We start from the raw sequence: 27,339 nt of genomic DNA, 5'->3' as shown, positions 1-27,339 counted from the left end.
CTTTCCCAAAATTCCTCAGAATCCAACCATTTATCATTATGAACAAATCTCTGCAGTCTACCCCACCTCAATTCCCTTGACCCCAAACATGTTAGCAAAAGATGTTTCACTGTAGGTTTAGTATTCGTCTCACAATCCTGACATATATCATTCGGATAACCAACTTTATCTCTAATATTTAGGATTTCCCGAGTGGGCAGGATGTTGAATTTGAAGCAAAGATAATTCGCCCTAACCTTGGGGTCAGGGAATTCTTTTCGATAGGTAGTTAGGTAGGTAGAAACGCTCTGGGTTTATCATGAATTGAAAAGTTCAGTGACAGCTTTGCTGCTCTCAACCTGTCAATTGTTCTGGTCCAGTCGCATCTTTTAATATGTTCCTTAGATTTGAGATCAAGGTTTCTTGGTCAGAGTCAGCTGTGGCAAGGATACCAAGACATCTGGATTTAAGGGTTTGCAAAAAGTTATTGTTACTCTTAATCAATTGGATGTGAACATCCTCATAAAGAGAGTGTATTTGAGGGTCAATAATAAATCTGTAGAGGGAAACCCATCTCCATTCCATCCAGGATAAAAGCGAGATCAACCCTAACTGATAGCGGATGAAGGCCATGGGAACTGAATTGGGGAGATTGAGTGTTCTCTTCCATATCTTTGCCTCAATATGTTCCCAATTCATTTGAAAACTTATTGCATTCCAGTCCAAATAATAAGGTCGGAATGACCTTCCCAACATAATATTTTATCAAGGGGATGATGAAGAATTTACAATATTTTGTAAAAATCATGATTATATGAGAGCCTAACTTTACTGTTTGGAGGTCTAAGATGTTATTTAGCTCTAGTTTAGTTGGACACTCACTAACCTTCGAACCCAAATACGTGATTTCCCTTACTACGGGAATGGCTCGGCTATCAATTTTCCAGGTAAACGATTTAGTCTTCACCAGCGGACGCTTAAATATCATTACTCTGGATTTTTCCAGAATCATTTTACGACCATTTCATTTTGCATATTCTTCCAAGGCCGTCACCATTCTTTGGAAACTGATTTGCGTGTAATCCAGAATCACGATGATATCATTGTAGGCTAGCCACGATATCTTGGTCCCTCCGATCTTACGGCTAGTCAACATCAAGGTCAGGAAACAATAAACAGGTCAGATAATAAAAGATTGAACAGAAAAGGTGCCACCAGACAACCCTGGCGAACACCCCTTTCTATTTGGATCACCTGTGACAAGTCTCCTGCTCAATATAGTCTCACACGTAGTGTAGAGTTGTGGTGAAGTTCTATCAATATGGCCAGTAGAGTATCCGGGATCCCCCAACTTTTCAGCTTACCCCATAGCACAGCCCACCATCTCTGCCTGGGTCCAACGTACGGTCAAGGGTGGATGTGACTGAGCGCCAACAGGCATCCATAGAGGCACTTACGGGCCAGCAGCTGCATGAAATGCAGGGCATGCGTGACTGCCTGCAGGGGTTCACCCGTAGGATTGCCAGGTCACACTGCCAACATGGTCTCATTGGGACAGAGCATGTGGGAGCATACAGAGTCAACTTCAGCCTCTGCCGAATCACTCAACCAAGCCATCCAGCTCATTCTGCAGTTCATCCCGGGCTAGGGGTCAGAGCCCTCCACCTCTGATGCCCACAGACTGCTCCCTACCTGGTACCCCAAAGCGCTGCTCACAGCTACAGAAAGTGACAGTTGGACACTGCCAGGGTGTTTTGAGGGTGGGTATTTGGAGAGGGTGAGTTGAGGGTGGGTTTTTGGGGGTGGGGATGAGTTGAGCGTGGGTTTTTGGGCAGGGGGACTGTTCTGGTAAAGGTCATTTCACATTCTTACACAAAAAATATTTGAACTTAAGCAATGCTAGGACATTCCTTATTGTGTGCAAGTGTTTAATGTGTCAATTGACAAAGGTGCAAGGGAAGTGCTATGAGTGGGTATGAGAGGCACCCCTTGATGGCCTCTACCCGCTTAGTGCGTGCATGCACAGCCCTTGCAACCACTGTGGCGTCCTCCTCAGGAAATGGCATGTCCACATCCAGGGGCAGGGGAATGCTCTGCTGTATGCAGATATTGTGCACATGCAAGGACAATCTGTCCCACCTTAACAGGCATATACATAAGGGCCCCTCCAGAGCGTATTAAACACCAGAAGCAAGCCTTCAACAGGCCAAAGGTGCGCTCAACAAACACCCTAAACCGTACATGTGCCCAGTTATATGCGACCTCCTGTGGCATTTGGGGATTCCTCAGTGGAGTCATTAGCCAAGGAATCGGAGGGTATCCAAAGTCACCTGCTAGGGCAACAGACATAAGTTTCAATCATGATGATCTGTGGATGTGTTGCCTGTAACAACAGCATCTTGATAGACAGTCTGTGCATGCATGTCACATGTTTCGTTGCGCCACACAATTTCACCTTCCAGTCCTTGCATGTGGAGTCAACTATTCAGGGGGGTGTGTGTAGTCTGTCATGGTTCGTTTGCACGCGACTCGTAGGCAACACTGGTTGCTTCATGGTCTGTGACTGACAGGGCAGCATGCCATAGTGGGTGGTTAGGGCCCATGTTGTTCTCATGTATGATTCCTGATGGGAGTCTGGATTACATGTGCATGTTGTCTGTGGATGCCACAATGGATTCATATACATGGTGACCTGAGCACATGCCATGTCAACTGCCAGTGTTGTCCCTTAGTTGCACTTTAGCAGAATGTCATTCCACGTATGCCAGTGGTTTGCACACCTTCGCATGACGGACACCCCGTGAGTTCGATTGGTGTTTGTGGGCCATGCACCCAGTCATTCACTACCCCGCTCAGGTCGCACAAAGGGTGTCTGGGGGTGGCCAGGCTATTCAGAATTGCATGTAGTTGTTGGGGCAACTACTCTCCTTGTGTAGCACTGATGATTTTGCCAACTATCCTCTTCACCCTTTTACCTGACTCTCGGTGCCCTCCTTAGACATACTTTGGAAACCCCCTAGGTGTCCCAGCCCATAGATGTTGTGTAATGTTGCATTGTGGTACCTGTAGTCCAGTGTGTGTAGCTGGACTGTTGGGGTAACATGCCTTGGCCATTTTCCGCTGCACCATGAGTCATGTCCTACTCCTATAGGTTGCAGTCTAGTGTGTGTGTGTCCTGTAAATACAGGGCCTTGTCAGAGCATGCAATCTCCATGTGTGTAACCCTCCCCCCTTCACATTGCATGTCACTTGTACTGCAAGGTTATTGTGAGGGTACATGTACTCACCCAATATCCGGGTCTGTTGGCCTCTGTGCCCCTCCATGTACGTCAGCAGCGTGTTGTTCCTGCAGGACCATGACATCATGGGTCGATCCTGGGAAGCGGACACAGCAGTGCGTGATGGTGAGGTCTGCATCACAGGTGACCTGGACATCGAGCGAGTGGAACTGCTTGCGATTCTGTTAGACCACCTCCGATGCCTGCGGTTACACCAACTCTACATCGGTACAGTTCATGGCTGATAGCAGATTGGTCATGTGTCATCTCCCTATTGAGCCGGTATATCTGGTTGTCTGTGAGGGTCCATGGTGAGGCCCTGACCCAGGGTATTGGACGCTCGCCTTGCATGGCATCTCCTCCTCACCAGCCTCCCCCTCTGCTACTTGTTGGGATGTATGGTTGAGGAGATGTGGCCCTTTTGTACACTTCATGTGTGCATTGGGTACACTTGGGTTAGGCTGTGGCTGCCTTTGCATCACCTGTATGCATTTGCCTCCTGCTTTTAGGTGGCAGTATCCCCACCTTGCTTTTGCCGGCATTAACAGCAAATTGTGGTATTACCGCCATTTCCCATCTCATAATGCACCAGTAATACCAGCGCTGGTTATACCGTTGTCTGATATACCGTTGCCAGACTATCCAGTGGCGGAAATAATTGCTGTCGACTCATGATTCGCCAGTACAGTAAATGGAATGGCCGCAACTTTTACTGTATACCGGCATACTCGTAATGACCCCCCATTATCTACTCTAATCAGGCCTCATCATAAGGTTTGGTAGTAGGAGTATTTTTCTACCTTTGCTTTTAAGTTGGAAGTAAAATGATGTTTCAGGTGCTTAAAAGTAATTCACATACCCAACAGGGGCATGTATAAGTATAAATCTACTTTAAACTCAAACAGTGAAGACTTTCTAATCCATGCTTCTTTGCAAAACAGAGAGTGATACCAGAGCTCCTTCTGTGGCTGTGCTCAGGAGACACATTTCCGAACATATCTTGAGCTGTGGGGGTGGAATGAGGGGGCTGTTTCTGATTCCTATTTTTGTTTTGGAATATTCATATCTCCGGTACGTATCTGCCTGTTAAGGAATAAACGTGGCTGGTGCACCACTTATCTGTAGAACTGTCCCAAATTTCTGCTAAATATTAAATTTTTGTTTTCCAATTTGATCTCTTATCCTTGCAGTAATGAAGGAACCATGTTTGTGAAAAACCAAGATAAAAGCAAACTGGTATGCTGCCACCATATACTGAACTTCTTGTAGCTAAACCAAATGCTACGAATTAAACCATGACTCAGCATTAAGTCCATCCTCATTAGCTCCTGGGGATGGATTTACACAGTAAATTCATATATTCCGATTTCTAGCACCACAAGCCACTGCCTAAAAAAACAGGATGGTTCGGTTCCCCACTAGTTCCTCCACTGCGGGGCCATTGGAGGAATTCAGTTGTCAGACGTTTGAAATCATTGCCAAGGCCCCAGTGACAGAGTTGGGCCCGATAAAGCTAGAGGCTGGCAGACACCTCTTTCCGCTGCAAACCCATGCCTGCTAGTTCAGTTACATATCTGTTTGTGGAGAATATTCCCTTTCAGCGTCGCTCGGCTATGCCTACAGGCAAATCTCTGTCGATTAATTCAAGGCCTTAGCCTCGGTTGATACTTTATACCTCACTTTACTTATCCCAGCCACCAATTTTTCATAAAGATTGATCAAATCTTTGAAGAGAGTGACACTTTCATTCATGTGCAAGAGCCTATGGATTCTAAAGCAGTGGTAGACTTTCCAGAGGATTTTTATAGTCTAGATGTAGTGCTAACTTCTCTGGCTACAGACTTGTATGATGTCAGTGGGTTGGAAACCACCTCAACCTTGACTTCAGGCAAGCCCCTGCTTATGAAATGTTTGTGTACGTACCATAGAATTTTAGCCAGACCCGTGGACACACTAGCATGTCTGCTTCAATGCCTCAAGTCAAGTATAAACTTGCAGAAATCATTGGTCAGGGTATTCCTGGAAAAATGCTTCTTCGATTTATTCCAGCAATGTGTAGCAAATACCTGCCAATGCCACTCTTTGGACCAGGATCTTAACAAGAAGCACTGCCTAGCCCACTTGGATCATTTTGTTCAGTTTACCCACGACATCCCAGTAAGTCTGGTGGCTGTGAAAGCTACCTGTGCACCTGTAAAATACTCCTGCACTTTGTCGAGTGTTATGTCAGAGGCAGCTGAGAATTTACCAATGCCCAAGATGGAGGGTATCGCCTTCGGTGGAGGATGGTAAGGTGGCAGCGTGCTAAAATACTGCAATCAGGCCTGGATATGGCTGATTTTGTGACCCAGTGAAATGGGCAGAGAGAGTGTAATCCAAAGGCATTCTTGGATGGGAATACCAGGACTTCTCTCAGACATCCAGACCAAACTCCCTTTTGACAGAGACAACCTGTTTGGGCCAAAAGGTGACAAGTCCTTGGAGAAGTTCAAATCCTTCAAGGCCACAGCAATGCCAGCTGAGCAGCCGACTACCATTGGGCATAGGTCAGGTCCTTCCAAACCTACAACTCATTTGCTTGCAGAGGCAAGGTTCCCTCTGGCAAAAAGACCCAATGGCGCTTCCTCCACCAGGTCATTAGAACAAATGACTTACCTCTCGGTAATGTTCGTTCTAATGGAGGTTTCTTCCACGGATTCCTCATCTAGGATATCTTATCCATAGCGCAGCTGTTCTTTGTAAATGTTTTCGCCACCAGGGGTCGCACCGTGGCTCCGTCTGATGCCTCTGTGTGCCGGACATGACTTTGGGGCCAGGATATATTGCGACGCCATGCCCTGTGACCTCAGTTCCACCCTTTTCCCCTAGCACTCTGACATTGAGGGACCGGGGAACCGTTTGTGTACTGGCTACTCTCAAGGGGGGCAGGTACGGAGGGTGATGAGGAATCAGTTGAAGGAACATCAACCAGAAAGAACATTACCTAAAGGTAAGTAATATGTTCTTTCAATGGATTTCTTTCTCCCAAGGATTCCTCATCTATGATAGACTCCCAAAGCTGTATTAAGATGTGGAGGAGGGAGGAGAGCAAGTACACCGCCTACACCAGAACACTCAGGAGGGCTGCCATACTAAAACGGGCATCCTGAACTGGAAGGGAATCCAAGCAATTATGTTTAGCAAACATTTGCAGAGATTCCCACGTTGCCACCTGGCAGATGTCCAGGACAGGGACTGCCCTCTGCAGGGCAGAAGCGGCAGCCACTCCTCTGGTAGAATGAGCTCGAAGACCTCAGGTACATCCTTTCCAGCCATATCACAGCATTCCGAGATACAGAGAATGATCAACCTTAACAGGGTCATTTTAGTCAAAGCTCTACTTGCATGAGCCCCAGCGTAACTAATCAAAAGCTGGTCATTTTTCCTGGCCTCTCATCATCCGAGAGACGTAGTAGCCAACAGCCGCATCGGGTGCAGCCGATGGAATTGTTCCTGTGCCTTTGAAGGATGAGTCAGAGGGAAAAAATACATGAAGAGGAATCTTTTGAGAGAGGACAATCCAAGATCACCATTGGAAGAAAAGAGGGTCTCACACTCAATGTCATGTTCTCTTTCGAGGAAACCAAATAGGGAGGTTTAACAGATGGAGATCACTCACCTGTCTCACAAAACTGTTGGCAACCAGAAAAATCACCCTAAGGGTGAGCAACTCAATAGAACAGGACTGGACAGGTTCAAGTAGATCTCCCATAAGGAATGTCAAACCCAAATGTATGCCACCTGCAGGCATAGATGGACTTTGTTGCAGTCTCTGAGCTGAGAGCACATTTTGTCTGACATGTCCCAGTCGTTGAACCTTAGCCTCTTAGTAGCCAAGCATGAAGGTTCAGGTTGCTGGGGTTCGGGTGGAGAACCCGCCCATCTGATTGGGAGAGCAACTCCGGATAACACGTCCTCCATGTCCAGGCCACAGCGATCAGGATCAATGTGGTTCTGAACAGGCGCAATCTCTTGAGAACTAGCAGAATGACAGGCATGGGCATAAATGCACAAAAGTGGTTGAATGTTCATTCAACTATCAGTGCGTCCCCCAGAGCTCCATGGTGAGAACAATTCCTGGAGCAGAACCACTTGCACTTCCTCTTCACACTGGAAGCAAAGGGATCTACTTGAGGAGTTCTCCAAAGGAGAGGATCGCCTCCAGAACTTCCTGGCAGATGTCCCACTCAAGGAATCTGCTGTGGCATTCGCTCTTCTGGTCAGATGGGCAGCCGTCAGAGAGACGTCATTCTCTAGAGGCCAGAACCACAGTCATACTGCTTCTCTGCATAGTGGCAAGGACCCCACACCACCCCGTTTGTTGGGATAGTACATGGCTACTTTGTTGTCCGTCAGCCTATTCACCCGCAGCTCCAGCAAACTGATATGCTCCCAAAGTCTCTGAGGGAGACCACAGTCCCTCATTGTCAATTCTGTCCCATCTACTGGGGCTAGGGTTGGCAAAATAAGATGCCTTTCAGCAAGTTGTCTCTCATGGCCCTCCATTTAAGCTCCCGACCCATATGATTCGACACCTGTAGAAGTTGTGACATGGAGCCCTGAAACTGTGACCATTGACAATGGAGGAGCCACTGAATAGAGGCCCATTAGGTGCAGAAAAGCTGAGACAGGCACTTGTTAGCCACTCGGTCCTTGGGTGGGAATGCCAAGTGTCCAAGACTGGTCTGGTAAATAGGAGAGACTGGGATGGCAAAATCTTAGACTTTTTAAAGTTCAGTGAAAAGGCCAGCTGTGCAATAGAGAGTGCAAAAGAGCTGTGCAATGGAGAGTGCAAAAGAGCTGTGCAATAGATCATGGTTTTCTCAAACTTCCTCAACCTCCTGATGACATGAGGAATGACGGGGACTGGCAGAAACGCGCCTAGTGCACCACAAATGCGTCCCCTAGATCTCCTCTTTGGGGAAATTCCCTGGAACAGAACAGCTCGTACTCCCGGTAGACACTGGTCACAAACAGATCCACTTGAGGGGTTCCACAAAGCGTAAAGATTTCCAGAAGGACTTCCTGAGCTAGTTCCCACTTGTGGGAAATTGTGTTCTGCCTTGTCAGAGCGTCCGCCGTGGTGTTCTTTTCTCCGGCTAGATGAACTGCCAGAAGAGTGATTCCTTCTCTCACTGCACAGAACCAGAGCTGCATTGCCTCTCTGCACAGGGGCGGGGCAGTGACCCCACACCCCTTCTCTTGTTGAGGTAGTGCATGGCCACTATGTTGTCTGTCATTATCAGGACACTTTTCCCCCGTATTGAGGGCTTGAAGGCCATTAGCGCAAGTCTGATTGGCCTCGGCTCTAAAAGGTTGATATGGAGTCTGGACTTCAACTAAGACTAGCGTCCGCTTATTGAAAGATCTCTCATGTGCGCTCCCCATCTTGTGAAGGAGGTGTCTGTCACAACTGTCGTCTCCGGCCATGGTTGCCAAAAGGGTTCTCCTCTCATCACATTCTCTCAGCTGGCCCACCACAGAAGATCCTACGCGAACTTTGTCAGGACCTGGAGAAAGAATGTCATTCTGCCGGAGAATTGAGAACACTGGGATCTGAGAGACCACTGAAGGGGTCTCATTCTCAGACCGGCTTCTGGCACCAGAAAAATGTAGGATGCCATGAGGTCGAGCAACCTTAGGAAGTCGTAGGCCGGAAGATGTTGGGCACTGTGGAATTTTTGGACCATCTGCAAGAGATGTTGAGCCCTTAACTCAGGTTGGAGAAGCTTTTCCCGATGCTGAACTTGAAGTCCCGGACTTCTTGAAGTTCACGGAGAAGCCCAGCTCCTGGAGGAAGTGGCAGGTACGAATGAGATGACTGAGACTGTTTCAGAGAAACAGCCCTGATCAACCAGTCGTTCAGATAGGGGTAGATGTGAATCCCCTCCCTCAGACTTGCTGTGACAACAACTGCCATAAGCTCAGTTAAAACCCTCAGGCCGAGGTGAGCCCGAATGGCAGAACCCGAAACTGATCATGAGAACCACCAATTTCGAACCTCAGGTATCTTCTGAGTTTCAGATGTATTGGCACATGAAAGTAAGAATCCTGAAGGTCCAATGACACATCCTGGAGTCGAAGAGCCTGAAGGATTTGCGAACGAGTTACCATCTAGAATGTGTCCTTCCAGTGGAACTTGTTCAAGCATCTGAAGTCCAATATGGGTCGCACTCCTCTGTGCTTCTTCGGGATTAGAAAGTCGGGAAAATACCAACCCTGGTTTCTCTCCGCTGCAGGTACAAATTAGATTGCACCTTTCTCCAACAGGATGGGAGTCCCCTGTTGAAGGAGCGGATCTGGAACCCAGGATGATCTTGTTTTCCGGGAGAAAATGGGAGGTCTCTTTTAGAATGGGAGATAGCAACCATCTGCTACTGTTTGTAACACCCATGCGTCCGAAGTTATGCTTTGCTTGTGGGTTAGCAAGTCATTTTGCTGTACCACCTGCAGCTGAGGGTAACTCTGCGGGTGTTGAACGGGGAGTTCTTCTTCCTCTACTTCCATGAGTCACTCTTCTCTGGCCTCTTTGCAAGGATTGACCTCTTCCTCTAGAGATGGAGGAATAAAAACGAAAAGGACGTCCTCTCCATCCTTGACCTGACAATTAAGGCTGTCTGTTTGCTGCCCCTAAGGATTTGTCTGCAGCCTGAGAAGCTTGCAGTTTCTCCAGGCCATCAGTCTTTTCTCCAAATAGAGAAGTTCAATCAAATGGCATGTCAAGCAAACGTACCAGGACGTCGGCAGAAAAACCTGATTTCCTTAGCCAAGACATACACCTAAGTACTGTACTGGCAGCAAAGGATCTGCTTACTGAATCCACTGTATCTAGGCTGGTCTGTAAAGACTGCCTCATAGCATCTCTTCCATCTTGTACTAGACTTAAAAAGGCCTTTTCTTTACCCTCCCTCTGGAATTGTTCTGCTGCAACAGCAGCTATACCCCAAAAGGTGTGAGTGTATTTAGCTACGGCACTAGTAGCATTTGCGGATTTTAGTGCCATGCTCCCTGCACTAAATACTCTCTTTCCCAAGGAGTGAATTCTTCCATCCTCTTTATCTGCCAGAGTAGAAGGATAAGCTGAAGCTTTAGAAGAAACTGCTGCTGCTTGAACAACCAGGCTTTTCTGGTATGGGGTGCCTGTTCAGAAAAAGGAGGGTCCATAAAGGCAGTTCTGTATTTTTTTTTAACAATTTGTTAACGGGTGGAATGGAATTTGGCTTGAGCCAATTTTCCATAACTCTCACCCTTAAGGTTGCATAAAATGGTAACACAGCCGCCTTAATCGGACCACTTTATAATACATCGGTGAGGTCATCAGTTTTCATAGTAGCTGGGGGTTTAGACCACCCCAGATATTCAGCCACTTTACAAATAACAGATCTGTATGAAGGATCAGCATAACCAGTTACTTGTGGGCTACCAAATTTAGTCTCTGGTGATGTTTCCCAGCTGCCAGTTTCTTTAACCTCTTAAGTGCCATTGAGGTTCCCCCCCAGTGCCAATGGGTTTTTTTTAAAATCGCGGTATTCACCGCCCAAACCCGCCAGCATTTCCCCCATCATTAACCCCTTAAGTGCCACCAACGAGCCGGCTCGTCGGTGGCAACCTGGAGCGGTTTTTACCGACGAGCCGGCGCGTCGCTGGGATTTAAAGGGTTAAGAGTTTCTACAAGATTTAGCATCTTAGACTCTTCAGAAATCAGTTCTTCTGGAACATTTGATGTTCCATACTCATACCCAAAAGGGGGCTGATCCTCCTCTTCATCTTCCTCGTAAATGGATGCCATTTGCATGAAGAAATCAGGTTGAGGAATGGGTTTGAATGACTTGGTCTGTTCAGCCAAAGGTTTTGCAGTCCTCGAGAGCACTAAATGAGCCGACAGTTTAAAATGCTTTGATGGTCGCAGATGGATGACATGCCTCGAAGGTTCAGGAGATTAACACAACAGCTTCGATACCTTCAATGAAGGCTTCGATTCCGAAGATGAAGGCTTTGAGGGAGTAGACAGGTTTTTTTCTTGTGCGTCGAAGAAGACTCCTTCGATTTGTATCGAGGAGTCTATCTTTCCAGGCCTTGAGGCACGCGAGAAGGAGACACGCGAGGCTCCCTACTGGTCTTGTCAGATGCTGAGGGGTGGCTCCTCTTCTCTGTATCCTTAAAAGGGGCAGTTGGAGGAACTTGCCTCTGGAAAATCTCAAGCATTTTCAATCGAAATTTCTCAAATTCTGCAGAATTTGAGTTCTTTTACGGGAACAAAACTTTTTGAGAAGACGACGACGACGAGGACCTGTGATGCCATTTTTTACTCTTCTTATGAGAAGAGGATGACGAGCGTCATGAACCAGACCTCAGTCGTCTTCAATGTTTTGGAAGTTTTCTAACAGGGGAAACATCCCTCGACTCGGAGGATGACTTTCTTTTAAACAGGGATTTTGGAGAGGGCTTACCTGCATTGAGTTTCCCGTTCATTTCCCGCAAGGCCTTGACAGTCATTGATTGACATGAGCCACAATCATCCATCTTGTGGCCAGACCCCAAGCACCACGGACAGACACAGTGAGGGTCTGTGATAGACATTTTTGCCCCAGAGTCTGTACACTGCTTGAAGCCCATCTTTGGTGTCAAGGAAATATTCTAAGAACATTTATTTGTAGAGAAACGTAATCGAAGTTTCGCCGAGGCGAGTAGCTCCGAAGCATGCAGGTATGCGTAAAAAAAAAAAAAGAACTGAGGTAACTGTCAGCCCGCCTGGTTCATAGACCAGCGTCGGCATCACGAGGGACGCTACAAAGGCTATGGAGGACCAAGACTTGACGCTGATCGGCACTCGACCCTATGAAAAATAAATTCTAAAGCACGCTGCAAGCCGATATATCAAAGATGAGGAATACGTGGGAGGAAAATCCATTCGAAAGGTGAATATTTGTGTGTGAACAAACATCTTTTTGAAGGTTTTGCTCTGATCCCAGAATGCCCAAAGGATCTGGTTGTGGCCAGGTTGTCATTCACTACTGCATCGCCTTTCCCTGCTCTCTGAAACAAAATAGAGTAAATGTCAACTATAAAACCAAATAACCGGTAACCTCAATCCTGTGGCATTTTCTCAACCAATTCAAACATGACTGGCTGAAATGAAAATTGTTTGAAAATGGAAAGCCTTACAAAAGCACAATCCTCTTCCTGACCCTCAAATATTTTGTCTACCTTGTACACGGGGTTGGAAGTAAACTGTGAACAAGAAATCCCTAATTACTCAACACAACTCTACAGTAAAGCAACAGTAATACGGAAAGTAGTCAAAAAATTAGAAATGTCAAGTCGCAACAGACTAAATATTAGGCTTAACCAAAGAAGAGAAACAAGTCCTGAGATCCATCTACAGGAGGTCATGGGAACAGAAGAGATACCAAAAATGGTGCCATATCTGAAAAAGATAAAGTTAAAAAAGAGGAATTGGAAATGATTGTGTAAATTAATTACAACACTCAAAAAAGCCAATGGCAGAAGCTGATCAACTTATTCTTGTATTGGAACCTAGTTTAACAACTTTCTGGATAGTAGACGAAGTGAGAAGCCTTGCACAGTGTAGCATAGCAAACTGTATTATGTCTAGGTGCTTCATAACTGAAGAGATTTTAGCACAGAGGTTGGACCAGATGGCTATTTAATAAATGGTTTAATGGTTATTTATTACTAATGGCTATAGTAATAAAGTAATTTAAGTAACCCCATAACCCCAACACAGGCTGCATCTTATGAAAGCTAATGCGACAGAAAACATGACTAAGTGACTACTGTAGGCATAATCACTCCACTTTTGCATATTTGCTTTCTGTTCCACCTAGCGAAAGGACCCCACTTTATCCCCGGCTCAACCTTCCCTCTTGAGTCTTTTTTTCTTTCAGATTGTCATTTTTCTTATTTTTGTTTTGGGTTTTATAGATTCCAACACGAAACTTGCATCTTAAACCCCGTTTGCTTTTTAACTTAGTGGATATGCTTTTGGGTGTCCGTCCATGTCATCCGAATCCTTGTGGCATTTGACTTGCTCTCTACAAAGGTGCTCCAGGCCTGCCTCATATATGCAGAACATGTTCTAGGTTCAATTCCCCACAGTTGTGTACATCTCCACTAAACAAAAATCCCACTGCTTCAATGTGACTGCCTGGGAGATCAGAAATTTTTTTTTTGTTTGCGTTTAGATTGAGAAAAGTAATTTTTTCTAAAACCAGCATTACTTGTGAAACTCCCCTTAAAGAGGCGTTTTGGATGCAGCGCAGGAACAAAAGACAGATTACCTACCTCTCTAATATTCTTTCTGATGGAATGTACTCCCACTGACTCTTCAACATCACAGATTCAAATTGAAAAAGCTAAACAATCAAACGGGAAACAAAGAACAGGATGACAAAATCTAGGATGACACTGACAACATCTAGAACCGACTTAAGGAAACTCCTACTACAACACGAGAGACGATGCTAGGTCGAATAGGACACAAGTGACACCCATGAGGACAGAATCAGCATCCCTAGCCAACTCCAGCCAACAACCCCACCCAGTTCATAATTGCCAGCAGGTATCCTACTTGAATAGAGTTGTGTGAATGCTAGCACTTGCCACACTTGAACTAAGTTGTGGACATTGTCATGGGCCTAGACCGGATGGAGTTGTGAATGATGGCAGCTGCCGCCCCTGGATGTAATTGCAAGCGTTGGCATGTGTCACACTTCAAAAGGGGCTGGGAGCGGTAGCCTGCATGAACAACTGAATAAGATGATTGTGAGGCACTGAAAGGAAGACCTCCCTGTCACTCGACATACCCACCCAAGCTGGTGAGGGGTAACACTCTCCTAACAGTCATCAACAAGCTCACTTGTATAAGGGGCTCGCTGCAGCATATGCTACCACAGGTACAAAGTTGGACCCAATCAGGATACGGAGGAGAAAGGGTGGGCCCCCCCAGAGAGCTGAGGCTGAGAGAAGGCACTTCAAGCAAAACGTTGCTGGACCATCACTCATCGCCTCGGCCAGGCTGACATCCGAGAGGCTGACGGCACTGTCGCGGAGGGGGCGGTTGCATGGAAGCAATCACTGTGAGAGTCACTCACTTCAGCCTAGGACCCAGTGAGCACTTGGAACACTGGAAGTGTCATAATCTGCATACATTAAAGAGGGAAAATCTGATTATGCCTTCCGTCCCGCAAGACCCCCCAATCGGAAGAAGCACCAACAAGAATATGGCGCCGATCATATGAGCTCACATCAATTTCCACTGCCCCCACGATGGTTAACTACCATGAAAGGTACCCTGTCAGCAGGTCCTACAACCCTGCAGTAATACGACTCTTACCCAGAGTGGATGAAGACACACAAGACCGAACTGGAAATAGATACATGGACAGAATCGACTAAAGCACCAAGAAGCCATGCCTCAAGTCGTTAGAGATATCATAACGACATAGCTGCGTTAGACAGGAAGCACACGTGAAATCCGCACATCCGGGACACACACACACACACCCAACCTACATGAAGAACACAGTGTGTACAGCTCTATGAGTTAAAGGACAGTGACATATACATACTGTCTGCACATTTATTATTTTGCCACGTAGGCTTATCACAGCAATGCAGGAACGCAAGAAGCAAGAAGAGCTTGTGTGCATGTTTGCTGATGCTTACATGCAACTAACTCTATGGTATGACAGAAGCACTCGAGGGAGCAGGCAGCCATGACACACTAACCTATGAACACTCTGGAAGGCACGTAGTAGAAGCCAGACTATGGCTCACGAAATCTAGCAGGCCATGATCACCTCAGAGAAATCTCAAGCCTCATAAGATGCTGTGCAAGCAGAACTACCGTGGCAGGAGCGAAAGCGCTGCCAAGGCCACAATGTTGCAAGTGACATTCCACACACTGAACCAAGGTGACACCAGCTGCAGCACAGGATATTCCCTGCAAATGCAAATAAATTCGATGCAATTGAGCTGGCAAGTGTGGTATCCAAACACGTGACCCCGCCGAGCTGATACTGGACCAAGACTCGGAGGCTGGGAAGGAGCAGCAGTCCCATGACTAGACAGCAATCTGCAACAAAATCGCTACTCTCCAGCTAATCTTGTACGATGGGATCAGAACGTTCTCATGGCATTAGTCTTCTACACTCCTTGTAAACACTGACACATAGTATACATGTATTACAACCAGGTGTCTTGCGGGCTGGGAACAGAATTTGTCCCAGGCTTGGGGGCCCGCAGCCTGACGCATCAGAACCCTTGGGTCTAGGGGCAGATAGCAGGGACTATTGACCAACCACAGGGCTTGCTCACTAACATTTTCAGAGTAACAACTTTCGGCAATGTCCCAGCACACCCCCTGACTCAGCATCATCCAATAACCTCATTCTTCTATAGGTTCCTATACGGGAACTACCACTCAGTGGCCCATGCTGAGTGGCAATAGGTTTTGGAAAAGAGCCTAGCGAGTGACGCGGAATGTGATGTCATAAGGTATGAAAACTGGCCTGTGAGCCAGAGTTCGCTGAGATGTGCCTGGACTTCGCTCTGCGCACATGACCCCTGCGTGTTGTTGGCTGTAATAAAACCGCAGTGGAACTTTGCTACTTGTGTGGACCTCACGTTCTTTGGGACAAGGGAAGGAGTTGGGGCCCTCTGCGAGCTGGGTGTCCGCTGACTCCTAGCACGGCTCTGCCTGCCTGGGAGTCCCCCTAATAACATGCTTGAGTGCAGTGGAAGATACATAATAACACCTGGAACGTCAGGGAAGAGCTGCTCTCTCGGGAGGATCTCGGAAAGATGATGAAGGGTGCAAGGGGGAATATGAAAGGCTCTATGGATTCCTTTGCCAGCTTGCAGACCCAAGCGGCAGGCACAACGACACACCAAACTGATGGCTTACCAACAACATTGGCCGATAACGCCAGGGAAGACCACTTGTTGACACAGTACAGGCCGGTTTTATGTCAATAAACGTCAAGCTGAACGATATAGTTGCCACGATTGGGTCACTCAAGTCAAAACTAGAAAAAGAAAGTGGATGGATAAATGAAGTGGAAACAAAAATTGGTGCAACAGATGCCAAAGTGGATCAACATGACAGGGATATAACACACCTGAAAACAGAACTGTCCAAGATAAGAGGCAAATGTGGTGATCTGGAATCGCGATCCAGAAGAAATAATGTGCGCATTGTCGGGCTCCCGGAATCAGCCTACAAAGGCCAGATGGAAACATTTGCGAAATCGCTCCTCAGATCCCTGTTCACTACAGCCTCATTTTCAGAACACTTCCTGGTCGAACGGGCGCATCATACCCTGGCCCCAGTCCCAAGGCCTGGAGCCCCTCCACATAATATTGGTGCAAGACTGTTAAATTACAGAGATAGCGACCTGATCCTGAAGCTTTCAAGGGAGCAAGGAGCATTATGATATGAGGCGAGCAATATACACATTTATCCTGACTTTACAGCCGGGGTACAAGCTCAGAGAAGAACATACGATTAGGTGAAGAGACAATTGAGAATACGGCGGATGCCATATGCGTTGATATTTCCAGCAAACTCTGCATTCAGCATGGTGGCAGGGCGCACTTTTTCAAAAACCCAGCGTAGGCCATGAACTATGTAGAGACTTCCATCCCAATCCCATCCGCAATCCGTGATGCAGACCAGAACCGGAATCTGAGACCTGAGAAAGAAAGAGAAGAACCCAGAGTCTAATAAATGAGTTCCAATGTATCCTTAATGCTCTGGTTTGTAGTGCTAATATGTAGACAGGCACGAAAGTGAAGAGGTTTCATAATATAGCCTGGGCGGTAGTGTCCAGTCGACAGCAAAGGGTAACAGCTGCCACCGTGCCTCAGGAGGAAGTTCCACGAGTTACTGTGGGGTACATTATCGAGTTGGGGCAGATGGTGAGGGTGGGGGTTTGGAGGGGGGAATACACAAGTTCTGCTGGAGTAGGACGACAAGATGCAAATGTTTCATGGGGCGAGAGTAAAGTTGGGGTGGGCGGAGGAAGTGGGGGAAGAGGTGGGGGTTGGGGATGTTAAAAGTTGAAAAGATGATGGTCATGATGAAAGCAACCATATGTAAATTGGGTACAAGCTTAGTTCACTTACTCATTTAGTTTACCAAGTATGATAGCTGACGGTACCACGGGAGGGGGACTAACTTGGAATGTGCATGAGCTCAATAATCCAGTTAAGGCAAGGAAGGTTAACTCATATGTGGTACGACATGGGCCGAAGATATTGATACTGTATGAGACGCATGCCCTGGGTAAGGTGAATGAATCCTTTGCACAGAACTGGGGCCAATTAAGGTATTACACAGAATATTCATCCCAAGCATGGGATGTTTTTACCCTCAAGCACCCCTCATTGGGTTTCTGAGTGTCGAAAAGTAGCGCAGACCCTCAGGGTTGCTATGTAATAGTGTGGGGAGAAGTGGCTAGCCACCCAACCATATTGGTTAACACATACAGGCCCAATTTAGATTACCCTGGGTTTTATCATACAATTGCCGCAATGTTGATGCCCTTGGACAGGACCTGGGTGATCGGGGGGAGGGGAGACTTTAACACGATTTTGGACACAGAAATGGATAGGTCATTGTGTTCCTCACGTGTTCTTAACAGAGCTGCTCAGACGCTGCATCAAGTGAAGCTACACTTCCCTCACACAGATATCTGGCGAGCATTTTGTCCACAAAGCAGGGAATTCACATACTATTCCTCTGTCCACGACACAGAGTCCCATATAGACTTTTGGTTGTTGACCTCAAAGATGGCCGCTATGGTTCAGGATTGCACTATTCTCCACTGCACCCTGCCTGATCATTCTGCAGTGTCCCTGTACCTTGAGAATACTGACTGACCAACACAAGCTCCACTTTGGAGAATGCCCTCCTCCCTTCTAAGAGACACCAGTGTGGCTGACTCCTTACGTGCTGAAATTACTGAATTTTTTACTATGAATGAAGGCTCTGTCAGCACACAATCAATGTTGTGGGAGATGTTCAAAGTGTGGGTACGAGGCATTATAATGGCTAAATCTTATGGGTCCCTAAAGAGTATCAGGCGGGAGATTTGTTTTGGCACGGATACAAGAGTTATTAGGGGAGTTTCACAAACTGGCAGGCAGGGAGGTTGTACATATGGCCAGTTCCACTAGAGCAAGTAAGTACGGCGAGGGGGACAAAGCTGGCAGATTCATAGACTTCCTATCACTAGTGTCAGGAGACCAAATAGCAGTGTGTTGATCAGCATAAAGGATATCAATGAAACATCTTCCAGTTTCTATTCTGACCTATACTCTAATCATGATGAGGTCACAGAGGGTGATCTTTCCCGATATCTATCGACTATAGAATTGCCCAAACTGTCGAGTGAGACGGCTCTTGCCCTGGAACAGTCTGTCACGCTTGATGAGACTGAAGGTGCTAAAAAGTCATTAGCTATGGGGAAGGCTCTGGGGTCTGATGGATTGGGGATAGAACTTTACAAGGAGTTCCAACAGGAACTGGCTCCCAGATTACTAAAGGTGTGGGAGGAGTCGTTGGAACAAGGGGCACTTCCACAATCTATGCGCGAGGCCATTATCACAGTCTTACTTAAACCACCCAGACCGCCCGAGGACGTGGCCTCCTATAGACCACTGTCCCTAATTAACACAGATGCTAAGATCTTTGTGAAAATTCTTGCTACAAGGCTTTTTCCGGTCATGCCCCAACTGGTAGACCCTGATCAGTCGGGCTTCATACCCACAAGATCCACGGGCTCTGAATTTGCGCTGCTTGTTCTGTGTGATGGCGCAGGGGAATCCACAGGCAAGAGCAGTAGTGGCCGCCTTCAATGCGGAAATGGCCTTTGATTCCATTTCATAGCGCTATTTATTTTCTGTACTATGTCAGTTTGGAAGCAGCCCATATTTTTTGGGCTGCATCCAACTGCTGTACGCTGACCCAGGCGCAAGAGTCCTTACAAACCAGACACCATCAACAATATTCTTCCTGGGCAAGGCACTAGGCAGGGCTGCCCGCTGTCCCCTTTATTATTTGCTCTTACAATTGAACTGATGGCGGTGCTGGTCAGGGAGACACATGGGCATAGGGGGATAAGAATAAATGGTCCACCTCAGATAATTTCTTTAAATGCTGATGACACTCTGCTATATGTGCGAGACCCTGAACACAACCTTGCTCCAATAATGAAGGCTGTCCATGAGTTTTCACAATACTCTGGATACAGAAAAGATGATACCAAGTCAGAGCTGTTTCCTCTTACGCCGTCCACGGTTCGGCCGCTGGAACATGGGGGGGTTTAAATGGTCACCATTACACTTCAGGTACCTGGGAATTTTGCTATCGGGCAGCTGACAATCATTGTACCCAGACAATTAGGAATCCTATCTGCAACAATTGACCACCAAACTGCTACTTTGGGCGAAACTGCCAATTTCATTATATGGGCAGTGAGCCCTGTTGAAGATGGTGGTTCTCCCCAAGTTAGTGCATTTCTTTGGCAATACTCCTATGTGGCCTGAGCAAGCTTTTTTTCACTAAACTGAAATCGTTGGCCTCACGTTTTTTTGGGGCATCGGGGTGGTGAAAATTAGTTGGCAAAAATTGTCTGTACCATATGAGTACGGGGGTCTAGCGGCACCGGATTTTGAATTGTACTATTTGACATCACAGGCCCAATTCGCTGATTATTGGTACAAGGCTAGGAACAAGGCTGTACACATACCCTTGGAAAGATTCAGTGCATCCCCCACAGAGCTCCGTTCAGTCATATTTAGCGAACGATACAATGACTCCTGCACCTTCGATCCCGTCAGTACAACTGTTCATGCTTGGGCCAGAATATTCAAGAAGATTGAGGTGGATGTTCCCTACAACCAGGAAGTTCCCATGTGGAATTATCCGGGCATTTCCCCCGCGTTTGACAAAATGCTAAAGAAATCCTGGGATCCCTTAGGACAAAAGAAAATAGGCGACATGTACCCAGATGGGAAGTTTGTATCCCGAAACAAATGTGTCAATACTTCAGGAGGTAGCCAACTGCTAGCGCTTCAATACCATTGAATGCGGACTGCTTTCCGCAAAAATGGCCCTCATTCCCAGTTGAGCCAGAGACGCATAGTTGAATAAGTGCCATGGTGTCAAAGGATGACACACGATGTGGGATGTCCAGGCTATATAGACTGATACAATCACATCTTTCCCCTCTAAACACTATCAGAGAAGTATGGGGAAAAACTTGGGACTTCCAATAGGTGATGAGAAATGAAGCAAATGTTGTCAACTAACTAAGTCAGCATCCCTGAATGCTGGGCTACGACTAATCCAATTTAAGATACTGAATCAATTGCATTACACTCCAGTTAAAATGGCTAAGTTTGCTCCAGATCACACAGGTGAATGTTTGAAGTGGTGAAGCCCACATGCAGATGCCTTCCACATGTATTGGTTGTGCCCTCTAGTCATGTCATTTTGGGGTAAGGTAGCCAAGGCTATATGATATGAGCGCGCCTATACACAAGTGTTTCAAGGCGCGACGAGGCAAGGGAGGGGAACAAAGGGAGGACGGACAACGATCCTACTAGGCCAGGTGTTATTCAGATCGCGCAAGTATGTGGGAAGGGGGCAGGGAAAGTGCAGTACATGGCAAGATGATGACAATAAGTAAGTAGCTGCCAGCAAGTGGCAAGTGCATGGGTAAGTGCAGGCATAAGGTGTCAAGAGCTGGGAGGGGGGCTGTAGGGATACAGAGACAGTCCCCAAGTGCGGGGGTTGCCAGGTGGGCAGTGCAGGGGTGAAACGCTGGCGGTGGAGGACCTGGTCCCGGGATCAGAGGGTGTCCAGGTAGCCAGTGCAGTTTACAGTTACACTAGGTCGGCGGAGGACGGGAGGAGAAAAAGCAGAAGCAAAGAGAAAGGTTTGAGGAGCTTCCGGCACCAGAGATGGTTCTCCTCAAGTTTAAGGGCAGCAGGGAGGCTGTTCCAGAGGGAGGCACCAGCCGAGGAAAGATATCTACCACCAACTTGTTGCTTGGAGAAGCGACTGACCCTGAGGGAGTTGGAGGCGGATGAGCAAAGAGCTCGACAAGGGAGATATTTAGGAAGAGAGAGTTGAAGGTATTGAGGCCCCAGGACCCAGAAGGTCTTGTGGATTTCAGCCCTGGAGAGATATGATCCCTGGGCTTGAGGCCAAGGACAAGTCTTGCAGTCCGGTTCTGGATACGTTGCAGAGGTCGGAGAGTAGAAGCAGGCAGATTTAGAAAGAGGCTGTTGCAATAGTACAGCTTAGAGAGAACCAGAGCTCTGGAGACAGTGAGCTTCTGGGGGAAGGAGAGGAAAGGAATAATACCTCTTAGGAGGTGCAGCTGGTAGTGTGACTTCTTAGAGAGTCAGAGATGTGAGGAGAGAAGGAGAGTGTGGAGTCGAAGATGACCCCAAGGTCATGGATGACATGGTGAATATCCCAAAAAACTGAAAGGAGCAGGAAAACTCTAGCCTCTGGACCAGAGTATTATAATGTCATCAATAAACAGAAAACATATGTCCAGAGAAAGAAATATTTATAGTGCTGTATCAAAATTTATTTAGAGTGATACAAAATTGAAAAAATGGTGACTAAATCACAAATTATTAAACACTAATCACTTAAAGATAGCAAAACAGCAGCTACAATATGCCTAAAATAGGCTAAAACATCATCACACATACTTGCCATTCATGGTGCAACATTCAAACTCAACTCATCATACAGTGACAAACATCCAAAATGCTAAAAGACAAGAAAACCATACTAAAACATATGGGGAAAAAGAATTCATAACTGTTCCCCACAATAACAAACATTATTATTGTGTTCATAAGCAATAGAATCAATTGACAATCTATTGTCAGGGTGGATCAAACAAGAACAAAGGGATGCGATCTTTGTGCTTTGTTCTTGTTTGATCCACCCTGCTTTGGAACACGATAATAATGTTTGTTATTGTGGGGAACAGTTATGAATTCCTTTTCCCCATATGTTTTTAGTATGGTTTTCTTGTCTTTTAGCATTTTGGATGTTTGTCACTGTATGATGAGTTGTGTTTGAATGTTGCACCATGAATGGCAAGTATGTGTGATGATGTTTTAGCCTATTTTAGGCATATTGTAGCTGCTGTTTTGCTATGTTTAAGTGATTAGTGTTTAATAATGTGTGATTTAGTCACCATTTTTTCAATTTTGTATCACTTTAAATAAATTTTGATACAGCACTCTAAATATTTCTTTCTCTGGACATATTTTTTCTGTTTATTGATGGTGAATATCCCACCTTCCCTAGCCCCTCTTAAATACCTGTTTGGGTATATTGAGAAAACCTGAGACTACGAGAAGATTTTTTGATGTTGCTTGTGCAGTCGTGAAAAGATTCATTTTAAAACACTGGAAATCTAAGTATGCACCTAGCTTTGCGGACTGGCTGCGTGAATTAACCTGTGTCAAGGAATATGTAGAGAGATTTGTTTTAGGGGCATCTCCAGCATGCTGCCCTAAACACATTTGGGCTCCATTCAGACTGTATTTAATGGAAACTAACTCTGAAACAGAACACATTGGGCATTCTGATATTGCACACTTGTAAATGTCAATGTTGCTGTTTAAATATAAATGTGCTTGATACCAAGATTATGTTATTGCAATAGACTGTGCTTGATATATGACCATTGAACAAATAAAGTTAAAAAAAATGGGGATGATACAAAAATGTCTAATTCTGAGTATAGTGTTTTTATTACTATTGGTATTAAATGCTATAAGGCAGTTAACTGTGCTCTCTTAAGGGTACATGTAATCACATTTTCTAAAATGTATCACACAATATTACTCTGCTTAAGAGTTAGTTGCTTTATGAGAGGTTAGCTGGCTCACTGCATTAAAAAATGTATTAATGGCATGCCATGGGAATTAAATAAACATGTTTAGTTATTTTGCACCACACATTTAATTCTGCCTAATACTTTTAATTATGCATTCTTGAAAAAGCTCAATATTGTCTAAGATATTGCAAAACCTTCACTTTGTTGTCCATCAATATTCATCAGCATCTTCCCTCTTGTCCTTACCTTGCTACAGTATGGGCATTCACCAAAGATGACATTGAAGCTCTGCCTGCTTGAAGGAAGACCTCTCAACCACTGTTGGGAAAGAAGCATTACAAATTATGTTTGCTGAAATGTCCAAATATTACAATCACTGCAGAAGAAAGAAGAGAAACAGTGATAATATCCAAACCAGCTAACATTGCACTATACATTCATTGTGATTGACATGCACAAGTCATGTTATAGGGCGTCAATAGGGAGTCCAATTAAAAAAGTGCTTTACCACTTAATCTCCTCAATGAATGGAACTTTGATAAGGCCTCAATTAAACTATGACCCAAGAGCCTTTTGTTTTAACAGTGAATGAAAGCACATGGGTAAAGCAGACGTTCAGAAAAGAATAAGAAGCTATGATTTGTTTATGAAATGAATGAATTACGTATACTTACACTTTTCTATAAAAAGGATTGCTCCTGCAACCAATAAAAAGTCTACTGAGTTACATTTATGTCCTGTAATGCACATGCTGTTTTGGTTTGCTGATATCAAAACAAGGCACAATCATTCTCCCAAGAGCAGGAACACAATGTTACAAACACCCTAAAAATTGAGAACATGGTTTTCTCCAAATTTGATAAATAAACTAGGGGCGTGCCGCCCCACTGGTGCCTTGGGCGCTCAACTCCACCCTCCCCCCGGCAACTGCTGCACATTGAACTCCGAGGTTTGGTCGCCTCGTACGACTATTCCACCAAGGGCTTGCTTCACTCGCCCCCCCCAGTGCCCGCGTCATTTGCACCACCCCTGGCCCCCTTTGGTTATTTGGTTTATTTGTTAAGTAACAGAACATGGAAAAAAAGAAAACACAGGATCTACTTGGGATCATCTTCATTTACAGCACTTCTTTCCAAACAATATTTTTACATTTTTCAGAACTTTCAATCTTTATGCCCGTTTTTGAACGAGATCTTGACAATGCACATATTGTCCATGGCTGAATAAGGGTCTATCGACGTATATTCCATCACAGTGAACGTTCTGCCCGTGAGACTTATTAAAAGTTATAGCAAATGCTAAAACTATAGGGAGTGGTCGTCTGTGTAACACAAATGGTAACCTGCTTGCATTAGTATTGCCTGTATCCAGCTTAAAATGTGGAAGGAACACAACTTCTTTAGTTTATAATTTTAAAACGCATTAAGAATTACAAATTTGAACAGTATTCCATTAAAGTTGGATAAATGTAGAAAGGAAGGACACCAAACATATCTTTAGGATATACAATGACCTCAATGTACATGGGGATACAACAGCATACACCACATTACTACTTTTACAGGTCATTGGAGTATGTAATTGCCACACCTTGCCCTCATGCTCAAAAGATTGTATTTTCATTGAGTACCTACATGCAACGCATGAGGTGCAAGGGTAGTGTCCAATCACTTGAGTTTGATGGACATTAAAGGTCATTGCTCTTCTGACAAATAGACGGCATGCCTTTGTAAGTTTCTGTTTTAAGTTGTTGCTTCTTTGAAAGCAGCCAAAGGTTTGTCCATCTTGATTCCGACTGTACTCAAAACTCTCCAGTTTTTTTAGATTGTTCCCTGGATTGCCTTACTATGCTGGCAAAACGTGGTTGAGCAGACCAACCGATCTGTTGAGGTGGCATTCATTTTAGGAGAAAACAAACTGTCTCGATCTGTGAATCTTAGCTTTTTCCTGCAGTGACGGAACAATTTTTTCAGGTATCCCTGTTCCACCAATCGTGTCTGTAGTATAGCTGCGTGAGCATTGAATTTGGAAATGGCTGTGCAACTTGGATGCAAACGCAAAAACATGCCATACAGTAAATTGCACCATACAGTTTTGGGATGTTTGCTACCAAAATGTATAGAGGCGTTTCTCTCAGTAACTTTACTGAATAATTCTATCTGGAGGCTCCCTTCTTTATAAAAAAGTCCAAAAAGGATATTCTCAGTGGGAGTCATGTATGAAGTGTAGGTCAAGTTGATCTTATTCATCCACTCCATAAATTGACTTAAGTTCTCAACATTATCAGCCCAAATAATAAAGATATCGTAAATATAGCAAAGATATAAAATAATTGATTGGGGAAAGGGATATGTTTCATTAAGGATCCGCTGTTCTTCAATCAAAGCTATAAAAATGATGGCCAAAAGTGCAACCCATAGCTGTACCTTTACACTGTTAAAAATAATTATCCTTAAACATGAAGAAACAATTTTTCAACACTAACCCTGCAAATGCAGACATAAAATCAGTTGAAACTTTGTGGGGTATTGGGCATCTATTTAGCATGGTCTCTATGCTGCGTACTGCTTCTTCTTTAGCAGTATTGGTATATAATGCCTCTATATCCATAGTGACTAGAAGTTGTTTTGATGGATCAAATGCTAAACCTTCCACTCTACTGATGACGTTGCTAGAGTCTAACAAAAAAGTTGGGGTCATCATGGTAATTGGCTCGAGTACAAAAATCAATATATCTGTACAGCGCCTGCCGCTTTCACCTATTCAATGTTCGCAAAATCTGCTCCTCCCTCACCTTCCATGCTACTAAATCCTAGTATCTTCCCTCATTTTCTCCCGACTTTTCTACTGTTCCTCTCTCCTCTTTGGACTTCCTGCCTCTCACCTTGCTCCCCTCAAATCCCTTTACCACTCTGCTATCCGTACCCTCTGTCTTCTTTCACCTCTTGATTCCATTTCCTCCTCCCTTTCTTTTCTTGGCTAGCTTCCCTTTCACTCCCAACTTAAATTTAACCTTCGCTGACTAGTTTTTAAATCTCTTCATGGGCTAGCTCCCCCCTACCTTTCCTCTCTCCTTTCTCTCTACGCTCCTTCTCACTCCCTCAGATCCGCAGATCTCTTCCTACTCGCAGTACCTCCTTCCCCTTGTGCTTCCTCTCGTTTCCATTCCTTTCAGCTTCTAGCCCCCATCACTGGAACTCCCTACCTCTCTCCATCCGTTCCATTTCCATTTCCTCTTACCGTGCCTCCTTGAAATCTTTCTTTCTTCACCCCCCGCCCTAACTTCCCTCATTCTCCTATTATATCCCTCCTTTATCTCTATCCTCCTTTCTACTTCCCTTCTTCTTCCCTTCCCTCCTGCAGTTATCTCTGTATTCTTCCTCTTATCAATTCCTCCTTTAGAACTGGTCAATTGATCTACAAACTGTTTTTGATGGTTTGTTTCATGTCTTTGTAACTTTATGCTTCTTGTTTACTATGTATTCTTGTTGTTGTATTGTAAAGCGCTTTGGTGTAAAGCGCTATATAAACCTAATAAATACAAATACAAATACAGTGGCTCGAGAATGGAGCCACACCCGGACACAATGGGCGGTCCCGATGGATTTTGAGTATCTTTATGAATCTTTGGAAGTATATAGAAGAGGGGAATTCGATCAGTTGAGTAGTTGGTAAACTCATTCTTTTTTTGATATAGACCCCTCTTCAGCACTCTTTTTACTCAATCTTACTATTTTTAACGTGATGGATTCTGACGGGTTTTTACTGAGTTTAAGATAGTGGCCAGGAATGGCCAACTGTCTATAGATCTCTTGGCCATACTTTATTTTTCATCGGTCACCACGATCCCTCCGCCTTTGTCAGTAGCTTGTATCACTATTGACTGATCTCAGGCCAGTGTCTCAATGACCTTGAACTCATCAAGAGCTAAATTAGGATAGAAAGCATGATGGTAAGAGGAGACAATTTTGTCAAGATCTTGAAGGACCAGTTTTTCAAATGTCATTACTTACGGTGGAACATCCGAGGCATTTGGAGTGAAAGTGGATAATACAGCAAGGCCAGTGGTGTCCCGTTCAAGATCAATGTCCTTGTTGGAAAAGAAGGTTTTTAGTCTCACTTTGCGCAAGAATTGGTTTATC

At 45.2% G+C, this 27,339-nt stretch overlaps 1 protein-coding gene across 5 annotated transcripts in view; it reads right to left on the bottom strand.

Moving 5' to 3' along the window:
* FANCL (FA complementation group L) overlaps window positions 1–27,339 on the bottom strand; it is a 1,272,502-nt gene that overhangs the window by 19,727 nt on the left and 1,225,436 nt on the right. For all 5 annotated transcript variants that reach the window (XM_069608050.1, XM_069608049.1, XM_069608048.1 and 2 more), the window contains one exon: window positions 23,444–23,515. In XM_069608050.1, the coding sequence (XP_069464151.1) occupies window positions 23,444–23,515 (72 nt within the window). The remainder of the gene's footprint in view (window positions 1–23,443; window positions 23,516–27,339) is intronic.

Source organism: Ambystoma mexicanum, chromosome 4q (assembly GCF_040938575.1).
Source record: "Ambystoma mexicanum isolate Mex_15411 chromosome 4q, UKY_AmexF1_1, whole genome shotgun sequence".
NCBI classification, from domain to species: domain Eukaryota; kingdom Metazoa; phylum Chordata; class Amphibia; order Caudata; family Ambystomatidae; genus Ambystoma; species Ambystoma mexicanum.
Note: the sequence above shows the minus strand (reverse complement) of the source record. Positions and strands in the feature narration are given on the sequence as shown.